This window comes from Microtus oregoni, unplaced genomic scaffold (genome assembly GCF_018167655.1).
Source record: "Microtus oregoni isolate MIOR12 unplaced genomic scaffold, Mior012 000006F_ref0000085, whole genome shotgun sequence".
Taxonomy (NCBI): domain Eukaryota; kingdom Metazoa; phylum Chordata; class Mammalia; order Rodentia; family Cricetidae; genus Microtus; species Microtus oregoni.
Genome location: NW_024543065.1, coordinates 2,257,788 through 2,273,484, shown reverse-complemented (window position 1 = coordinate 2,273,484; position 15,697 = coordinate 2,257,788). Strand labels below are relative to the sequence as shown.

At 40.7% G+C, this 15,697-nt stretch overlaps 1 protein-coding gene across 1 annotated transcript in view; it reads left to right on the top strand.

Annotated features, from left to right (window-relative positions):
- Positions 1-15,697, top strand: part of Pex7 (peroxisomal biogenesis factor 7) — a 62,730-nt gene that overhangs the window by 33,428 nt on the left and 13,605 nt on the right. Inside the window, exon 9 of the mRNA XM_041654940.1 lies at positions 14,246-14,345. Coding sequence (XP_041510874.1) covers positions 14,246-14,345 — 100 coding nt within the window. The remainder of the gene's footprint in view (positions 1-14,245; positions 14,346-15,697) is intronic.

Sequence of the window (15,697 nt, the reverse complement as noted above, 5' to 3'; positions counted from 1 at the left end):
TATGCTGAGATTGAAGGCACGAGCCACCATGTGCAGCTACATTAAAGTAGTAAGGCATGATTGCAGAGTTTTTAGTTTGTGGTGATACTGGACTTTTTAGAAGAAAGCACCAATGGACAGGAGAAAAAACTTGTCTCTTGCTTGCCATCCACCCCAGTCAGGCTGGAACTGTGGAGCTATAAGTCGCCTGGGAACTGAACTCAGGACCTCTGGTAGACTAGCCAGTGCTCTTAACCTCTGAGTCATCTCTCCAGTCCCCAAAACTTAAGTTTTAAGATACATATTTTGGCAAGAAAAATATGATAAGAATTTAATGCTGTTAATATCAAACTGTGTGGTGTGTACTCATGTTATACATGATGTCTCTCTTAACCTAGCATTATCAATGCTTTAATCCTTTTCAGTTACCAGACTGTATAGGTGTTGTAATGGTTTGAATGAGAACAGCCACCATGGGCTAGTATGTTTGAATACTTGGTCCCTAGTTGGTGGTGTGTTTGGGAAGCAAGAGGTCTGGCCTTACTGGAGGAGATGTGTCACTGGGGCAGGCTCGGAGGTTTCAAAAACCCACAACACTCCCAGGCAGCTCTGTGTTTCCTGTTTGTGGATAAGGATGTTAGCTCTCCGCTACTGCGCTAGCACCATGCCTGCCTGCCTGCCTAATGCCGTGCTTCTGGCCAGGACGGTCATGTCCTCCAACCCTCTGGAATTGTAAGCCCCCAATTCAATGCTTTCTTTTATAGTTGCCTTGGTCTTGTTATATTAGCACAGCAATAGAGAAGTAACCAAGACAGATGTATGCAGCCTTAAAAGTCACAGGTATTTATATGTCTGTTATTATCTGCCAGATATTATAATGGACAGATTGAAGTAAGTGGCTAAGGAAATGTATATTTACTTAAAACTTTTAACTATTTTGTTTTTAACTTTTCTTGTTGATGTGATGAAATACAAGACAAGATACAATCTCAGGGAAGAAAGGTGAGTTTGTTTACAGTTAGAGGTAGCAGCAGGAAAGCGGGCAGCTGCTCACATTGTGTCTACCTACACTCAGGAAACAGGGACAGGACAGGAAGTTCCTGGGGCTAAAAGACCTTAAAGCCTGCCCTTGCAATCCTTGGTCCAGCGAGGTTCCACTTCAAGACCCATCCCCAGCTGGGGTCCAAGTGTTCAGACACATGAGTCTAAAGAGGACAGTTAACATTCAAATCATGGCAGGAGATGATAAAATGGTAGGTTTGGAGAGGAGAAGCAGGCTTAAGGCCGTCAGTTTTGCTGGTATAGTAAGAGAGATGTAGTCACAAAAACAGAGAATAATCGAAGACACACTTGTAGAATCATTAGGGCTTGGTGTATACTTGTGTGTCCTCATAATGGAGGCAGGCCATCTACTAGCCAAGTTACCTGATAGTACATCTCCAACATGGAGATGATGGGACATGCAACCTGAGATTGTTGTGATGACCCAGTGAGCTAACATACACAAATGCTGGCACACTAGGTGCTGTCTAATGTCCTGTTATTGTCAGCCTTAATGGCATAATTGGCGGTGACAGAAGAGCATCTGTCTCTTTGGACTTAAAGCCCGTTTCAGCTCTCATCTTCAAAGGTGAAGTAGTCACTTTTACTTTAGAGCAAGAAAAGCAATCTCCACTCAGCCTTGTTGCTCTCTTCCCCTTGTAGTTGGGAGAGAAGTAGAACTCGGGGTAGGAAGTTACAGAGAGCCAGTCCTGTCCCTCCACATCCCTTACTTTGGAGAAATCCTTGAACACTCTCTAATGCAGTGGCTATGTGGACCTTTGAGTAGTTGACTTGAGGTGAAAGGCTGCCTCCTCCACTCGCCAGACACTGGTTAAAGGAAATGATGCCTCCTTTGTAGACATGTTTAGAGGATTTGATGAGGTAATACCCAAAATGTTCTCGGCACATGAGTGTCTGAAAAATAGCAGATGTTCTAAATTAGATGCTAATAGTAATAAGTTTCCTGTTTTAAAATGTAAGTACCTCAGGGAGACTTGAGGTGTTAATCATTCGTGCTTTACCTAGCATTATATTAATAAGATAATTATATTGCTCAAAGCCACTGAGGAGCCATGTGAGTAGGAATTTTTATTGTACTGTGAAGGTGAGAGAAAAGTGAACCTAGCAGGATGGCGCTGTGGGAACCCAAACAGGGCTCACCATGCAGCAGTGAATAGAGGCAGCATTTTATTCAGATCCATAGCTAAGAGGCCACTTCTGTGTTTCATACTATTTAAGTTTGTTCTCTAAATTGCTAGATATTATGTACATTTTTATTAAAGAATCTTAATGGAGACAGCATGATATAATAGAAAAAGAGTTTGCAATCCTAGAATTTTTGTTATATCTTTTATATGTGATATAGGAGGGTCATCTGTCTATGTGTTACTTTCATTGGTTAATAAAGAAACTGCCTTGGCTTTTTGATAGGGCAGGATTTAGATAGGTGGAGTGGACCGAACAGAATGCTGGGAGGAAGAAGGCAGTGAGGCAGACATCTCCTACCCAAGACGGATGGTGGTTAGAATCTTCCCGGTAAGCCACCAATTCGTGGTGCTACACAGATTATTAAAAATGGGTTAATCAAGATGTGAGAGTTAGCCAAGAAGAGGCTAGATATAATGGGCCAGGCAGTGTTTAAATGAATACAATTTGTGTGTTGTTATTTCGGGTGTTAAGCTAGCCATGTGAGACTTAGATAGCTGGGCAGGACGAAAAGCAGGCCTGCTCGCCTAATCACTACACATATGTATATGTAAACTATATACATTCTATATACTTAATTATATACTTGTACTTAGTTATTAATATTTATTACATATTTAATATTTATTTGGTATACTTAAGCTATATACTCAGTTATTTAATGTATAACTTTAATTGAGTTATATTTAATCTCTTATGTGGTTCATATCCCTCAGCCTTTATTTATTCCATAATGTTCTTATGACATTTAAGTATCTTTAAGTAGAAGCTATACACATAATATCTGGCATTAACCAGATAGCCAATTAATTTTAGTTTTCCTTTTTAAATTTTGTACTTATATAATACCATTTCACTATAAAAATATGTTCTAATATTTATTAGCAAAATCAATGATGCTCAAGGCACAATGCCTGAAATTTAGTTTTAAATGAGTTAACAAAAATATTATATACACACATACCACATATATACAGAGAGAGGAAGCTAAACAAGTCTGGCAAATTTTTAATAGTTGGTGAACTAGAAGAAGTAGATGGCATTCATTATATCTGTCTTGGAATTTTTGGGTGGATTGGTAATTTTCAAAATAAAAGCACTTAAGGAAAAGTAAAATATTTACTCATGATAAATATGATACTAAAATGTTTCTTACTAATGCCTTTTAATAGTATGACATGATATTTAATTTGAGTAAGATAAGGATCGGTTATTTTACTTCATAGCAGGAAAATGATCTTTAATTGGATTGTGCTAACTTAGAATCTGGACAAAACGCATTACCTACCACATCCCTTTCATTGCTGTCACGTTCACTCATGGGACCTGCCTGTCCACCGGCAGTCTCAGCTCTGGTGTGGTTGATGGGCTTTTGATCCTTGTGTTTATTAGCAGAGATTTCCGCAGACAGATACTTCTCCTTTCCCCCCATCCCCTAAAAAAGGTCAGCCAAAGTCAACAGATAGTATAGCTGAATATGTACTCTGTCTCAGAAACCTTTCCTCTCAGCTCTGCCTAGCCCCCTACCCACAAAAAAGGTCAGTGAAAGCAAACAGAAGAAGTGGGGCTGAGCTGCAGCGTGCAGCTTCTGATGGCTGTCTAATTAAGATGGCTGCTAATTCCTCACATGGCTAATGGTATGATGTTAATTGTTAACCTGTGCAAGGGCTGTGATTGAATTAATAAAGTGATCAAAGACGTGTCTAAATGCTACACCTTCAAGATATGCAAACATAAAGCTCTCTGCTAGCCAGGCACACTTTTCTGTGTTACAGCACAGTTTGATACATTTCTCTGATATAAGTAGGCTATCTCAACATAGTTGTCTTTGGATTTCTTTTTAAGAAGGATATCTGTTCCCATATTTGTTTAATTCTTGCAAGAATACTTCAGTATTAAATGTGTTTTGTGTTACCAGAGCATATTGTTTGATTCCAGGATAGGATTTGTGTAATTTATTGTTTGTTTCTAGTAATTGGAATATGCTAAATAAATGTTTACAAATGTAATGAATTTAAATTAGATGGAAATTGATGACAACTCTGGTTATTGTGATTATAAAAGCTCAGAAACATGATTTCACTTTAGTTATGTTTGAAGTAGTCATTAAAAAAATGGAACTTAATACACAGCATCCTGTGTGAATGGGAAAATGTTTTTTAAGGACAAATGGGTTGTTTTATTGTGTTTAAGTTAGGGCTGGTGTCCCCATCAATAAGGTGGAGTTGCTTGCAGATAGTTTCAGTTTGTTCTACACCTACAAAGTAATATGTCATATCCTCTATGTTGCTGTTTACTTCCCATATGACATGTACAAATCCTGTGTCAATTATTGCCATATTGGAAAGGTCTTTTCATGAGGTGAACTGTAACTTGGTAAATTAAATGCCAAGTAAAACAATTAAAGTAATTTTCTATAAATCGAGAGAACAAACATTGGTTAAGAAGAACTGGTGAGTCTTCTGACTTTAAGTGCCCTGATTTTTAAGAACAGAACATTTCAGAATCAACGCATGTGCCTGTCTAATCCATAGCCTAATGCAAACACATGAATAGACGGAACGGGAGCGAGGGATTAAGCCTTGCTTCAGTGCAGTGTGAGGCATTGCTTTGAACTCTGAATTGTGGTGATTAGTTCCAGTGGAAATTTTATGGATTTTGACAGCTAATTTGCATTATATTTTTAAGAGTTCTGTTGTATAGTGTCATTAAGGCACTGAAATAAATTTGGTTTTGTATATTTTCTCTTAAGGATGTGTTACTTTGTCTCATTCTGTAGTGGGAAGTAAAAGACTATCTGAAAATAAAAAAGAAAAGGTGCAGTGAATTCTGAGTATATTATTTAGAAAGATTAAGTCAGAAGCAAGGAAGAGAAGAATTGAGAGAGATTGCCTTTGCAGCAAGGATGGAAGGGCTGCACAGGAGACGGCTGCACCATTAGGGACCTCATCTGTGTATTACGGTTTTTAAGAGGTATGGCGGTAGTTGAGCAGAAAACCTTGGTCTTTCTTCCTGCTCACTGTTTGCACAAGAGTAAGCCTGTTTGCTCAGATCAGCTGGGTTCTACACGTCAGCTGGTCATAGTTTAATATGCCCTGAGAACTCAGGGGTAAATAATTCACCCTGTAGGTCTATTCTGAAACCCCAGTCTAGAATATGGATTCCATTTAATGGAACGAACTATAAAGAGACTGTAAACACCAGTTGTTTATCTGTTTTCAACTTACATTCAGCAGTTTCTCGTCTTTCTATTTTGTAGGCATGTGCGTACCTGCATGTGCACATGGCTATAGACCGGAAACCCTTACAGTTAGTGGAAAGGGGGGCAAGCGTGCAGAGGGAGGACCCAAGGTTATTTTACTCTGAATACTTGCTCCTGCTTTCAGCCTCTTTAGGATTGATTTTCTTTCTTTTTGTCACAGGTTCACGTCCTGTCTGCTTTTTCTATTTCTCTCTCTGGCTCTGTCTATCTCCTCTGTCTCCTCCATCTCTGTCTCTGGCTTCTCCAGCATTCCAGTATGGCTCCTCCTCTTGTTTCCTCCCTCATCTCTGTCTGGCCTCTCCTATCTCTTCCCCCATTTCTGTCTTGGCTCCTCCTCCTGTTTCCTCCCTCATCTCTGTCTGGCCTCTCCTATCTCTTCCCCCATTTCTGTCTTGGCTCCTCCTCCTGTTTCCTCCCTCATCTCTGTCTGGCCTCTCCTATCTCTTCCCCCATCTCTGTCTGACTCTCCTGTCTCCTCCTTATCTCTGTGCCCAGTGTCTGCAGAGTAGAGAGTTAGGGTGAGAAAGGAGACTGACTGTACGCTGTGCAGACAGCCTACACCTTACAGCCCTGGTGGATGAATTCATAACGATTTAGTTTCAGAATGAGGACATTGAGTATTTCATGTGGTAGAGCTAGGAAGCTGTCAGAACACAGCTGGACAGTGGCTATAAGTTTACTGATTTTTTACTATTTAGGTGTGATGCTCTAAGAACACGTGCTCAACAGCATCATCTGCTTGTTCTGCAGAATTCTCAGTAACCCTGGTCCCCACTTTCCCATAGTAGTTAACAGTCCACATGTACATAGGCCGTTCTTACGACATTATTGATCAAGATACTGATGTTGATACTATTTTGTAAGAAGATTTTCCAACTTTATTCCTTTTTACTAGAATGTTTATTTAAAACTGAGTCATAAAAAAGGCTTCATGATTCTTTATTCTGATAAACAATGAACTCTATGGAAACTTTCTCTTTTACCTCCTCTTGCTGAGAGGTGGTGTTCTTGATGCTTCATCCTGCACGCCTGTGGATCGCAGCCATGAGTACTCCCAGAGCCAGCCTTCCATCAGCCTAGTGGTTTTCTTTAATTTGTCAAGTACTCTAGGCTGCCTGCTGTGTGCTTCCTGGGCTTGATGCTCACTGTGATGAACTGGTGCCTGCCTCTTGAAAATATTGATCTGATTAGAGCTTTAATTGAACTGTTATAATTCATTCATTTTGACAGAGAAGCTGGGTCTAGAATTTTTATTGTTTCACCTTGAACGTTTGTAAACATGGTGTAGCTTCTGGATATTTGTGGCTTTTTAAAAGTCATTTTTGAAAACTGTTAAGTAGTTTTCCAAAATTAACCACTAATTTATTTTACATTACCAGGCAATTAGAGCTTTTCAGTTTTAAACTTGATTTTTTTTGTTACAGTATTAGTTCCAGAAACAAAACAAAAAGTTAAATAGCTTTCCATTTATGCAAATAAGTAAACATTAGATACTAATAACTGTTTTTGAGTGGGTGAATTTTTCCTCTTTGCAAACTGTCTTGCTAGGCTACAATTTTTATTTCTAAGCTCCCCTAAGAGTGGTAAGACAATTAAAATAGTGGGCCGTGACTTTACCCTGAGTCTTCGTGGTGGATTTTATGTGCCACTCAACAATGAACTTCTTTCGCCACCACAGGAATTTCTAGTTTTTTGACATGCACTTCAAAAAAATGGAATTCCTTTGGTGACAAAGGGGCTGATAGGTTGAGTCAACGTCTGTTAGGAAGAGCCAGCACAGTAGAGGGGAGGGTGGGGTCAGTGCTTACAAGCACAGTAGAGGGGAGGGTGGAGTCAGTGCTTACAAGCTCTGTAGAGGAGGGGGTGGAGTCAGTGTTTACAAGCACAGTAGAGGAGGGGGTGCGGTCAGTGCTTACAGGCACAGCAGAGGGGAGGGTGGGATCAGTGCTTACAAGCACAGTGGGGGGGGGGGTCAGTGCTTACAAGCACTGTAGAGGGGAGGGTGGAGTCAGTGCTTACAAGCACAGTAGAGGGGAGGATGGGGTCTGTGCTTACAAGGATACTGCAAGATAAAAGTCATTCCCGAACTCTGTGTCACAGGAGTTCACATTTATGCTGGCTCATCATTCTTTAGGGTGTTGGTTTGAGTGTAAGTTTCTGGCTAATGGAGCTCTGGCTGGGCTTTAGCTTATGGGATTTTCTATGTAGTTTGAGAAGGTAGGAGAGAGTGATGCAAGATACAAGCCTGTTTGAGCCTTTAGAATGTTAATTAAAACTATCTCTAGATTCCTAGATGGTGTCTCTGTATGATCTCCTGAACACCGTGGATTGTGTAGACAAGGTCATGGACATGGTGATGGTAGAATGTGCACTTTGGGACTGCTGTTAATTGGGTATGGTGTTAAGGATCACAGGATTTTCCGTGACCTGTTCCCCTTAGCTGTGAAATGAACCTTGAGATACGGGTAATGATCAAAAGCAGATTTGTGTGTGCATGTGTGTGCACAGGTGGAGGCCAGAGGACAGCTTCACGTGTCTTTCCATAGATACCATCAATTCTGTTTATTGAGACAAGGTCTGTCAGTGGAACCTGGCTCTCTGGATTAGGCTAGGTTGACTACATTGAGCCCCTGTCCTTGTCCCCTCGGTGGCTGGATTATAAACACACACTACCATGTTGGCTTAACGTGGGTGCTGGGGATAGGATTCAGGTCCTAATTATTGCATGACAAGCTCTTTACCAATAAGGTATCTCCCCAGACCCTCAAAAGAAAGTATATAAACAGCACAGAAGCACCATCCAGACTGTGCTAAATAAATGAGCAGACTTGCTGGAGATAGACTGAATAAAGTGAGAAATTCAGTCTTGGATCATCTTTTTTTATTATTATACAGAAGGAGGCATTAACATGCATTTCATAGTTTTCTAGTAATAATGTAGAGAAAAGAAGTCTATAGTTTGCTAAAGTAATTTCTTGAAATAGCACTGTTTCTTTACCTATGGGTCTTTGTCCTTCTCCAGAGTTTTGCTGGAGTTGAATAAATTCTCACCAGTGGCAACCTTGGGATGGGGCCTTGCACAGTACCATCCAGGGACAGCAGCCTGGGTATCACTTGGCACTTGTTTCTTGCACAAGTTCTTGGGCAATTCCAGACCTTTTGAATTTGTGTGTAATAAGTCCTCCAAGTGATTCTGGTGTGAGTTTTAAGTTTGAAAACCACGAGTTTAAAAATCAGTGATTCAGTTGTTGGGTGGTGCTTCTACCCAATATAAAGTCTGGGGTGTACCTTACACGAACCTGGAGGGGCGCTACACGCCTACAGCTGGGACTCACTCACTGATTTTTTTTTTTTTTGACATTTCTTCTCAGTTGATTTCAGCGAAGCCAAGGTTAAGAACCACTGCACTGTTGGCTTTTCGTTCTGCCCAAAAATTGCTGTTGGTCTAAGGGGGACTTTATCATTTATGTATCTGTTGAAGTACATTCGTGAAGCATTGTTTTTTTTTGTTTATTTATTTATTAAAGATTTCTGCCTCCTCCCCGCCACCGCCTCCCATCCCCCCCCCCCAATCAAGTCCCCCTCCCTCATCAGCCCCAAGAGCAATCAGGGTTCCCTGCCCTGTGAGAAGTCCAAGGACCACCCACCTTCTTCCAGGTCTAGTTAGTTAGCCTAGGCTCCCAAAAAGCCAGTATGTGCAGTAGGATCAAAACCCAGTGCCATTGTTCTTGAGTTCTCAGTAGTCGTGAAGCATTGTTTAAAATGGTGGCTCCAAACTTAGTTCATTGGGCCCCAATGCTCGCTAAGGGAGTGTTTCCTGGATGACACTCAGTTGGAATTCTTAGGAACAGATTAGAGGGATGTTTCTGTTTTTTGGATGACTGAAGTCATGAATCCATGGTCCATTATTTGGTAATGTATTTGTGAGGTTGGCTTTTGTTATCTATTATGTGCTCAATGTAAACAATGATCTTTTCATTCATTCGTGAGTATTCTTGGGGTGGGGCTGTCTGTGGAACATGCACTTTGTTTTCACTGAACCCCAGGCCTTGTACATGCTAGATTTGTGCTCTCATGAGCTGCCTGCCCAGCCCATGTCAAACACTTTATGCATGCAAGAAATATAAAGAATAAGACTCTGTCCCTTCATTCAATGGGCTTAGAAGCTACCAAAACATGATAGATTTGTAAATTAATCCGTAGAACCTAGAAACATGAGAATCATTCTTAATTTCTTTGTTCCATTAATCATCCCATTTATTCTATTTAAATACATCTCAAATACACCCCCTTTTTTTCATCGTTGCTGTCCCCAGATGTGCCCTTGATGCTCATTAGATTACTGATCTCCCTAAACTCACTCATTGCAGAAAGTCCATTTTTTTTTCATACTGGCCAGAGATGTCATTTTTCTCCCTCCCTCCCTCGCTCCCTGCCTCCCTCCCTCCCTCCCTGCCTCCCTCCCTCCCTTCCTGCCTCCCTCCCTCCCTGCCTCCCTCCCTCCCTCCCTCTCTCCCTCCTTCTTTCCACTCTTACTTTTTTTCTTATTTTTGACAGGGTTTTTCTACATAGCCCTGGCTGTCCTGGAATTCACTGTGTATGTAGGGGGAAGTTGCTTGTTCATTTCCGGCTGCCCAGCCCATGAAATAATCACTCAGAAACTATATTATTTGCAATACTGTTTGGCCAATAGCTTAAGCAGATTTCTAGCTTCCTCTTATATCCTACACTAAACCATCTCTATTAATCTTTGTATTGTCATGTGGCTGTGGCTTACCAGGTAAAGTTCCATCTGGCAATTGTCTCTGGCCGGGCTACATGGCTTCTCTCTGACTCCACCCTCTTTTTCCCAGCATTCAATTTAGTTTTCCCCCACCTACCTCTGTTCTGCTAAGCCATTGGCTGAAACATTTATTCATTAAACAATAAGGCAACACATAGACAGACGGACTTCCCATAGCATGTGTAGGCCAGGCTAGCCTCAAACTCACAGAGATCTACCTACCTCTACCTCCTGAGTACTGGGATTACATCTGTGCATTTCCATGCCTGGCCCTAGAGATAACTTTTAATGCAAGGTCAACTATACTTTGTACAGATGTCACTGGTAAATAACTGTTTGAGTTATGGGAACCCTCTTTACTATCTTTGTAATATTATATTTGGAAATTTAAACTTTTCCTAGGTGGGTGTGGTGGTATATGATGTTAATCTTGGTAGCTGGGAAATAGAGGCAAGATGATCAGAGTTCAAGGTCATCCTCACCTGCACAGTGAGTTCAGTGTCAGCCTGGGCTACAAGAGGCATCCTGACCCTGTTAGCTTCTTGAGCCACACCTCCCTGTTCTAGGCTTGGTTCTCTGCTCTTGCCCCTGTCACCTACTGCCAGACTCCTACTGACCCAGGCAGAAATGCTTTACTGCATTTTTGCTTTCTACCTGACTAGTCCTCAGCCTTCAGATCCAAGCTCACTGCCCCTTACTCTGGCTGTCACTCTTACATTATACTGCATTGTCTTTGGGGAGGAAGGGGCACATGTCATTTTTGCCGCCATATGTGTTTTGATAGCTTTTGACTTTATTTATTTACTTCCTTATTTTCATTGCTAGAGGTTGGACCCGGACCTCACATCAATGCTAAGTGCATGCTCAAGCTCTGAACTAACCTCCTAGTTCTTTGGCAGTTAAAACTAAAATGGAGAGCTGTCCATTCCATCTGTCAGTCTATCCCATTGAGTTGTGAGCTGCGGAAAGGCTGAGCCATATTCCTTTGGCTTATGGTGCTTAGCATCATGATATACATGTAGTAGGGCCTATAGATTGTCGATAAATTATTAAATGAGTAGAAAAGATGTGTGACATTTTATGCTCATTGTTCTAGAGACTACTTGGCCATTGTCAACACAAATGGAGGTGATTCAGTAGTGCCATTTAAAATCGTGAAAATATAGCTATAACTAACATATGGGCAACACACTGAACATAGCCAAAGCTTGTCCCTGTCTTTTTTTTTAAGTGGAAGCAAAGTCATAAAGAATTCATAGCTAACTCACAGGCTGTAGTTGGTCAAGGGAAAGGGTGAGATTTAAGAATACTTTGTTTTTACTGATTTCATCTGTGGCCTAAACTTTAGAAGTATTACTATAGATATTTTAGATTACATTTCAGTGAAACAAAGTAGCTTCTGCTTAATTCTTGAAGTAGTTTTGATGTTCTATTGAATAGTGCTTTATACTGCTTTGTTGAAGAACTGTGGCGTCAAGGCAAAAAGTAACTTGTAATATGATCTCCAATTTCAATGAAAAATGTTCTACAGTTCTGTCATATCTTAATCATTGGAGTCTTTGTCCAGTATTTACTTCCCATCAGAGAGCCTAAATAGTCAGTGATTTTATCAGCCTAGAGACAAAAGGGCACCAAGTAGTGTGTATGCTGCACCAAAACAAACATTTCGCTTGCAAACAGTGTGTCTTATCTGCCCGGCTAATGGTGTCTATGGGCTGGCTTCTACCAGAAAAGGGCAGGGCAGCCCCTGATCTGCTGTGGTGAAGCCTTGTGTCCAGGAGAAAGCTGCAAGGAAAAAGCAGCTGCTCACATCTTGCACAATGAGGAAACCTGGAGAAACACACACTTGCCTCTCATAACTCACTCTTTTTGGTGGAGCTTGAGTGGAGATAAGTGTAGCCATTCTGGAAGTGTGCTTCCTGAAATACCCACTATGGCTGCTATTACATGCTTGCATGCTGAGCGTATCTGGATGGCCTTTGTTGACGTCTCTCAGCCCCTCACACTTTCAGTCATTTGGATGGCTCCACACGTGTCCTTGGTAGGCATTTCCTTTTTCATAAAGCCCACTCTCATTGCCATGCAGCGTTACCTCAAGTGGCTTTCAACAGCTATAACAAATTGTGTTCTGGGAACCTGTTGCTCTTTATTATCTCCGCAAACTTCTAAAATAAGAAGCCAATTATTGCAGTAAAATAAAGGTGGTTCGACTTACGCAATCTACTGAAATAAACCTAAATGCAGAGATGAGAGAGCTTAGTACCTAGGTTATGTCAGGTGACCACTAAAGATCCTTAGGGTGCTGCCTTGACTGACGATGTCTTAATGACAGTTTCATTATAAACCGTAGTCTTGTCTATAACTTCCCAACAGAGACTTTCTTACTGAGTGATCGATGAGCAATGTGCTTGTAGATACAAGTTTAGGGCCTGTTGATGTGTTCCTTTCCTGGTGACCACTAAGAAGCTCAGCAACCTGAAGTTCCTCCCTTTCAAACATATGTGACTTCATGGGATGTATTGTTATTTATTAGTCTCATTGAAGGTTCCAACTTACTTTCCTAACCTTAATTTTCCCTTAACTCATTTTTGTCATGCTAAATGCGTATTTTAAAAACCATTATAAATGGTTGGAACATTGTGGATACAAGCAAAATCATCTCATTATTGTCTCAAGTAATGCAAATCAATGTGTAACTTGTTTTTAGAAACAAGACTGTACAATTACAAGTTGACTTTTGCTTATATAAACATCATTAAGATTCAGAAAATTTGATCTTGGTGCAATTTACTGTCTAGGAACAAGTATGCAAAAACAAGAAAACTATCATTAGCATTTCTGTGGTCTGTGGCTTCTACCCTCAATTTATTTTTAAAAGGCACATTTTCAGAAGTAAAATTCTCTCCCTAAATATTCTGTAGCTCTCTGTAATCAGATAAATGAGCTATTTGTTCAGTATCTCTCTGGTATCCACACAGGAGATTATCCATAGCAAGAGTCCTTTTCAGAACTTAATAGGGCCGGTGCTGTGTTTATTAGGGAAATAATACCACCAGGTTAAACAAACCGTGACTATTGGTTCTGTATGTTTGCTCTCTTTCAGAGGGACCAGCCCAACCTTCAGCGTGTTCCATGTTGTACATCATTAGAAAGCTGAATTAGGAGATGATTCCTAGGATTCTGAATGTGCTGTTTTTATAGCATGTTTAGAATAAATAGAAAGCTGTTAGGCGGATAAAACTTTAGGAAGCTCAAGTACTATTTTATGTATTGAAAATAGAGCGTAATTTTCTGAACAACAGAAATCAGAGCTGTATTATGGTAAATATTGTCATTCTCTGTTTATAAAGGAGAAGTAGAATATAAACTATTGGCTTGACTCTGGAAATGACATTGATGGGGAATCTCTAAGACAGGCTGTGCCTGAAAGAGAGTTTCAGCATTTACAGTGGTGTTCACAGAGGACAGATTCATTGTACAGAAATTGAATTGCTGTTGAAATGTAAATCAAACCTAAGTGCTTTTCATGCTACTTGTTAAGAAATGAAATAGAATTTAAAAATCACAAGATGTTAAGAGTTCATCTGATTCGTGTTTTCAGGCATGATTGCTTTTAGAAACACCTATGAAAGAGAGCAGTGTCTCTCTTTCCAAACGCCTTGGAGAGTTTAACAGTTCAGCTTCTAAACAAAAACTTTTTAGGCTTCCATTTTCCAAGCTATCAAAATGAGAACACAGTAATTTTAAACAAATACTTGGCAGATGGTAATTCTGTTTTGTTCTTTGATCTAATAGAATGGAATACATGCTTTCCTTATTAGATACTTTATGTAAATCAATAGTGGGGCCTGCACTTATGAATTAGTTGAGCCTGTTGTGATAAAAATCTTTCTTGTGCCATATATCTGTTTGTTAATAGAAATGTTTTAGACTCTCATTCTCTTTTTATCTCCTCTCTCTTTTTATTGTTACAGATTCTGGAATTTTTCAAAGTCTGATCCACTTCTGGAAACAGTGGAACATCATACGGAGTTTACTTGTGGCTTAGATTTCAGTCTCCAGAGTCCCACCGAGGTAAAGGGTGCAATTTCATGGCTTTTCTATCTGCACAATTAACAGCTAGCTCTACATGGGGAAAGTGTGGCCCTCAGGGTGGCTTCCTGTGGAGCATGTAGCCCTCAGGGAGTGCTCACTCAATTAACCCGACCTTTGCACTTCCATGAGTGCTAAGAGGTGAGGAATGGAGCATGCAGGAAAGTGGCCGCAGCTCTCCTCTGAAAAGCCTGTCCAGCAGCACTGGGCTGCTTGCCTCCTTTAGTTGTCACAGGCAGTCTGTCTTGTCTGTCACTGATGATCTTGGATAATAAAAGTGGGGAGGGAGAGTCTGACTTCTCTGACAGAAAAAGGAACCTTCCCTCAAGATGCCATGTCTAAAGTGCCGTAGACTTTCTTTGGCCTGTTCCTGAAGCCGGAGGACAAGGGAAAGATGAAATGGGGTGCTCTGTCCCCAGAGCTTGGCGGGAGTCGGGGGCCTGTGGTCCTGGCTGCAGCACTAAGAGATCAGACAACTGGCGGATGGGTTCTCTGTGGACTCTCACCCATCCCCACACTCCAGGCCCAATGAGAGGCTTCGGATGGAGAAGAAAGCAGAAGAGAAGTTCTGTTTTACTTAATAAACTTTGTATTTTTCCTCTTCTGTCCTCTTGAGAGCTTGAGAGTTCATTAGAAATCCTATTGTTTGAGCGTGAGGAATTGTAAGGTCAGGTCAGGACGCCATCACATGCTGAGGATTGAGGGGCATCGAGCATAGGCTGAAATGGTGTAGGCAAGAAACCGCGATGGGTGGGGCTCGAGGCTGGTGGAAGAGTTTGGCTTTTGTATTGAATTTTAAAGTTAAAAAGAAAATCCCCCTTTTCACCACTGTACACCCAACTTGAAGTAAGCACATAGCCTTATTTTATTTTAGGAACTTAATGATAGGATTCTAAATTTAAAATAGTCCCGAGACACTTTCAGACATTTAAGTTACCACTAAAATAATTGTTTTAAACTGACTTAATAACCTATCAAAAAAAAAAAAAAAGAAAGAAAGCCGGGCGGTGGTGGCGCATGCCTTTAATCCCAGCACTCGGGAGGCAGAGGCAGGTGGATCTCTGTGAGTTTGAGGCCAGCCTGGTCTACAAGAGCTAGTTCCAGGACAGGAACCAAAAAAAAGCTACAGAGAAACCCTGTCTCGAAAAATCAAAAAAAAAAAAAAAAAAAAGAAAGAAAGAAAATGGAATGTAACTGTCTTTAGTGTAAATATAATACTCCTTTAATGACCCAGCTCCTTTTCTGAGAAACATTATTATTAATATTTTTAAAGACGGTAATTGTGCTGGGTGGTGGTGGCACACGCCTTTAATCCCAGCTCTTGGGAGGCAGAG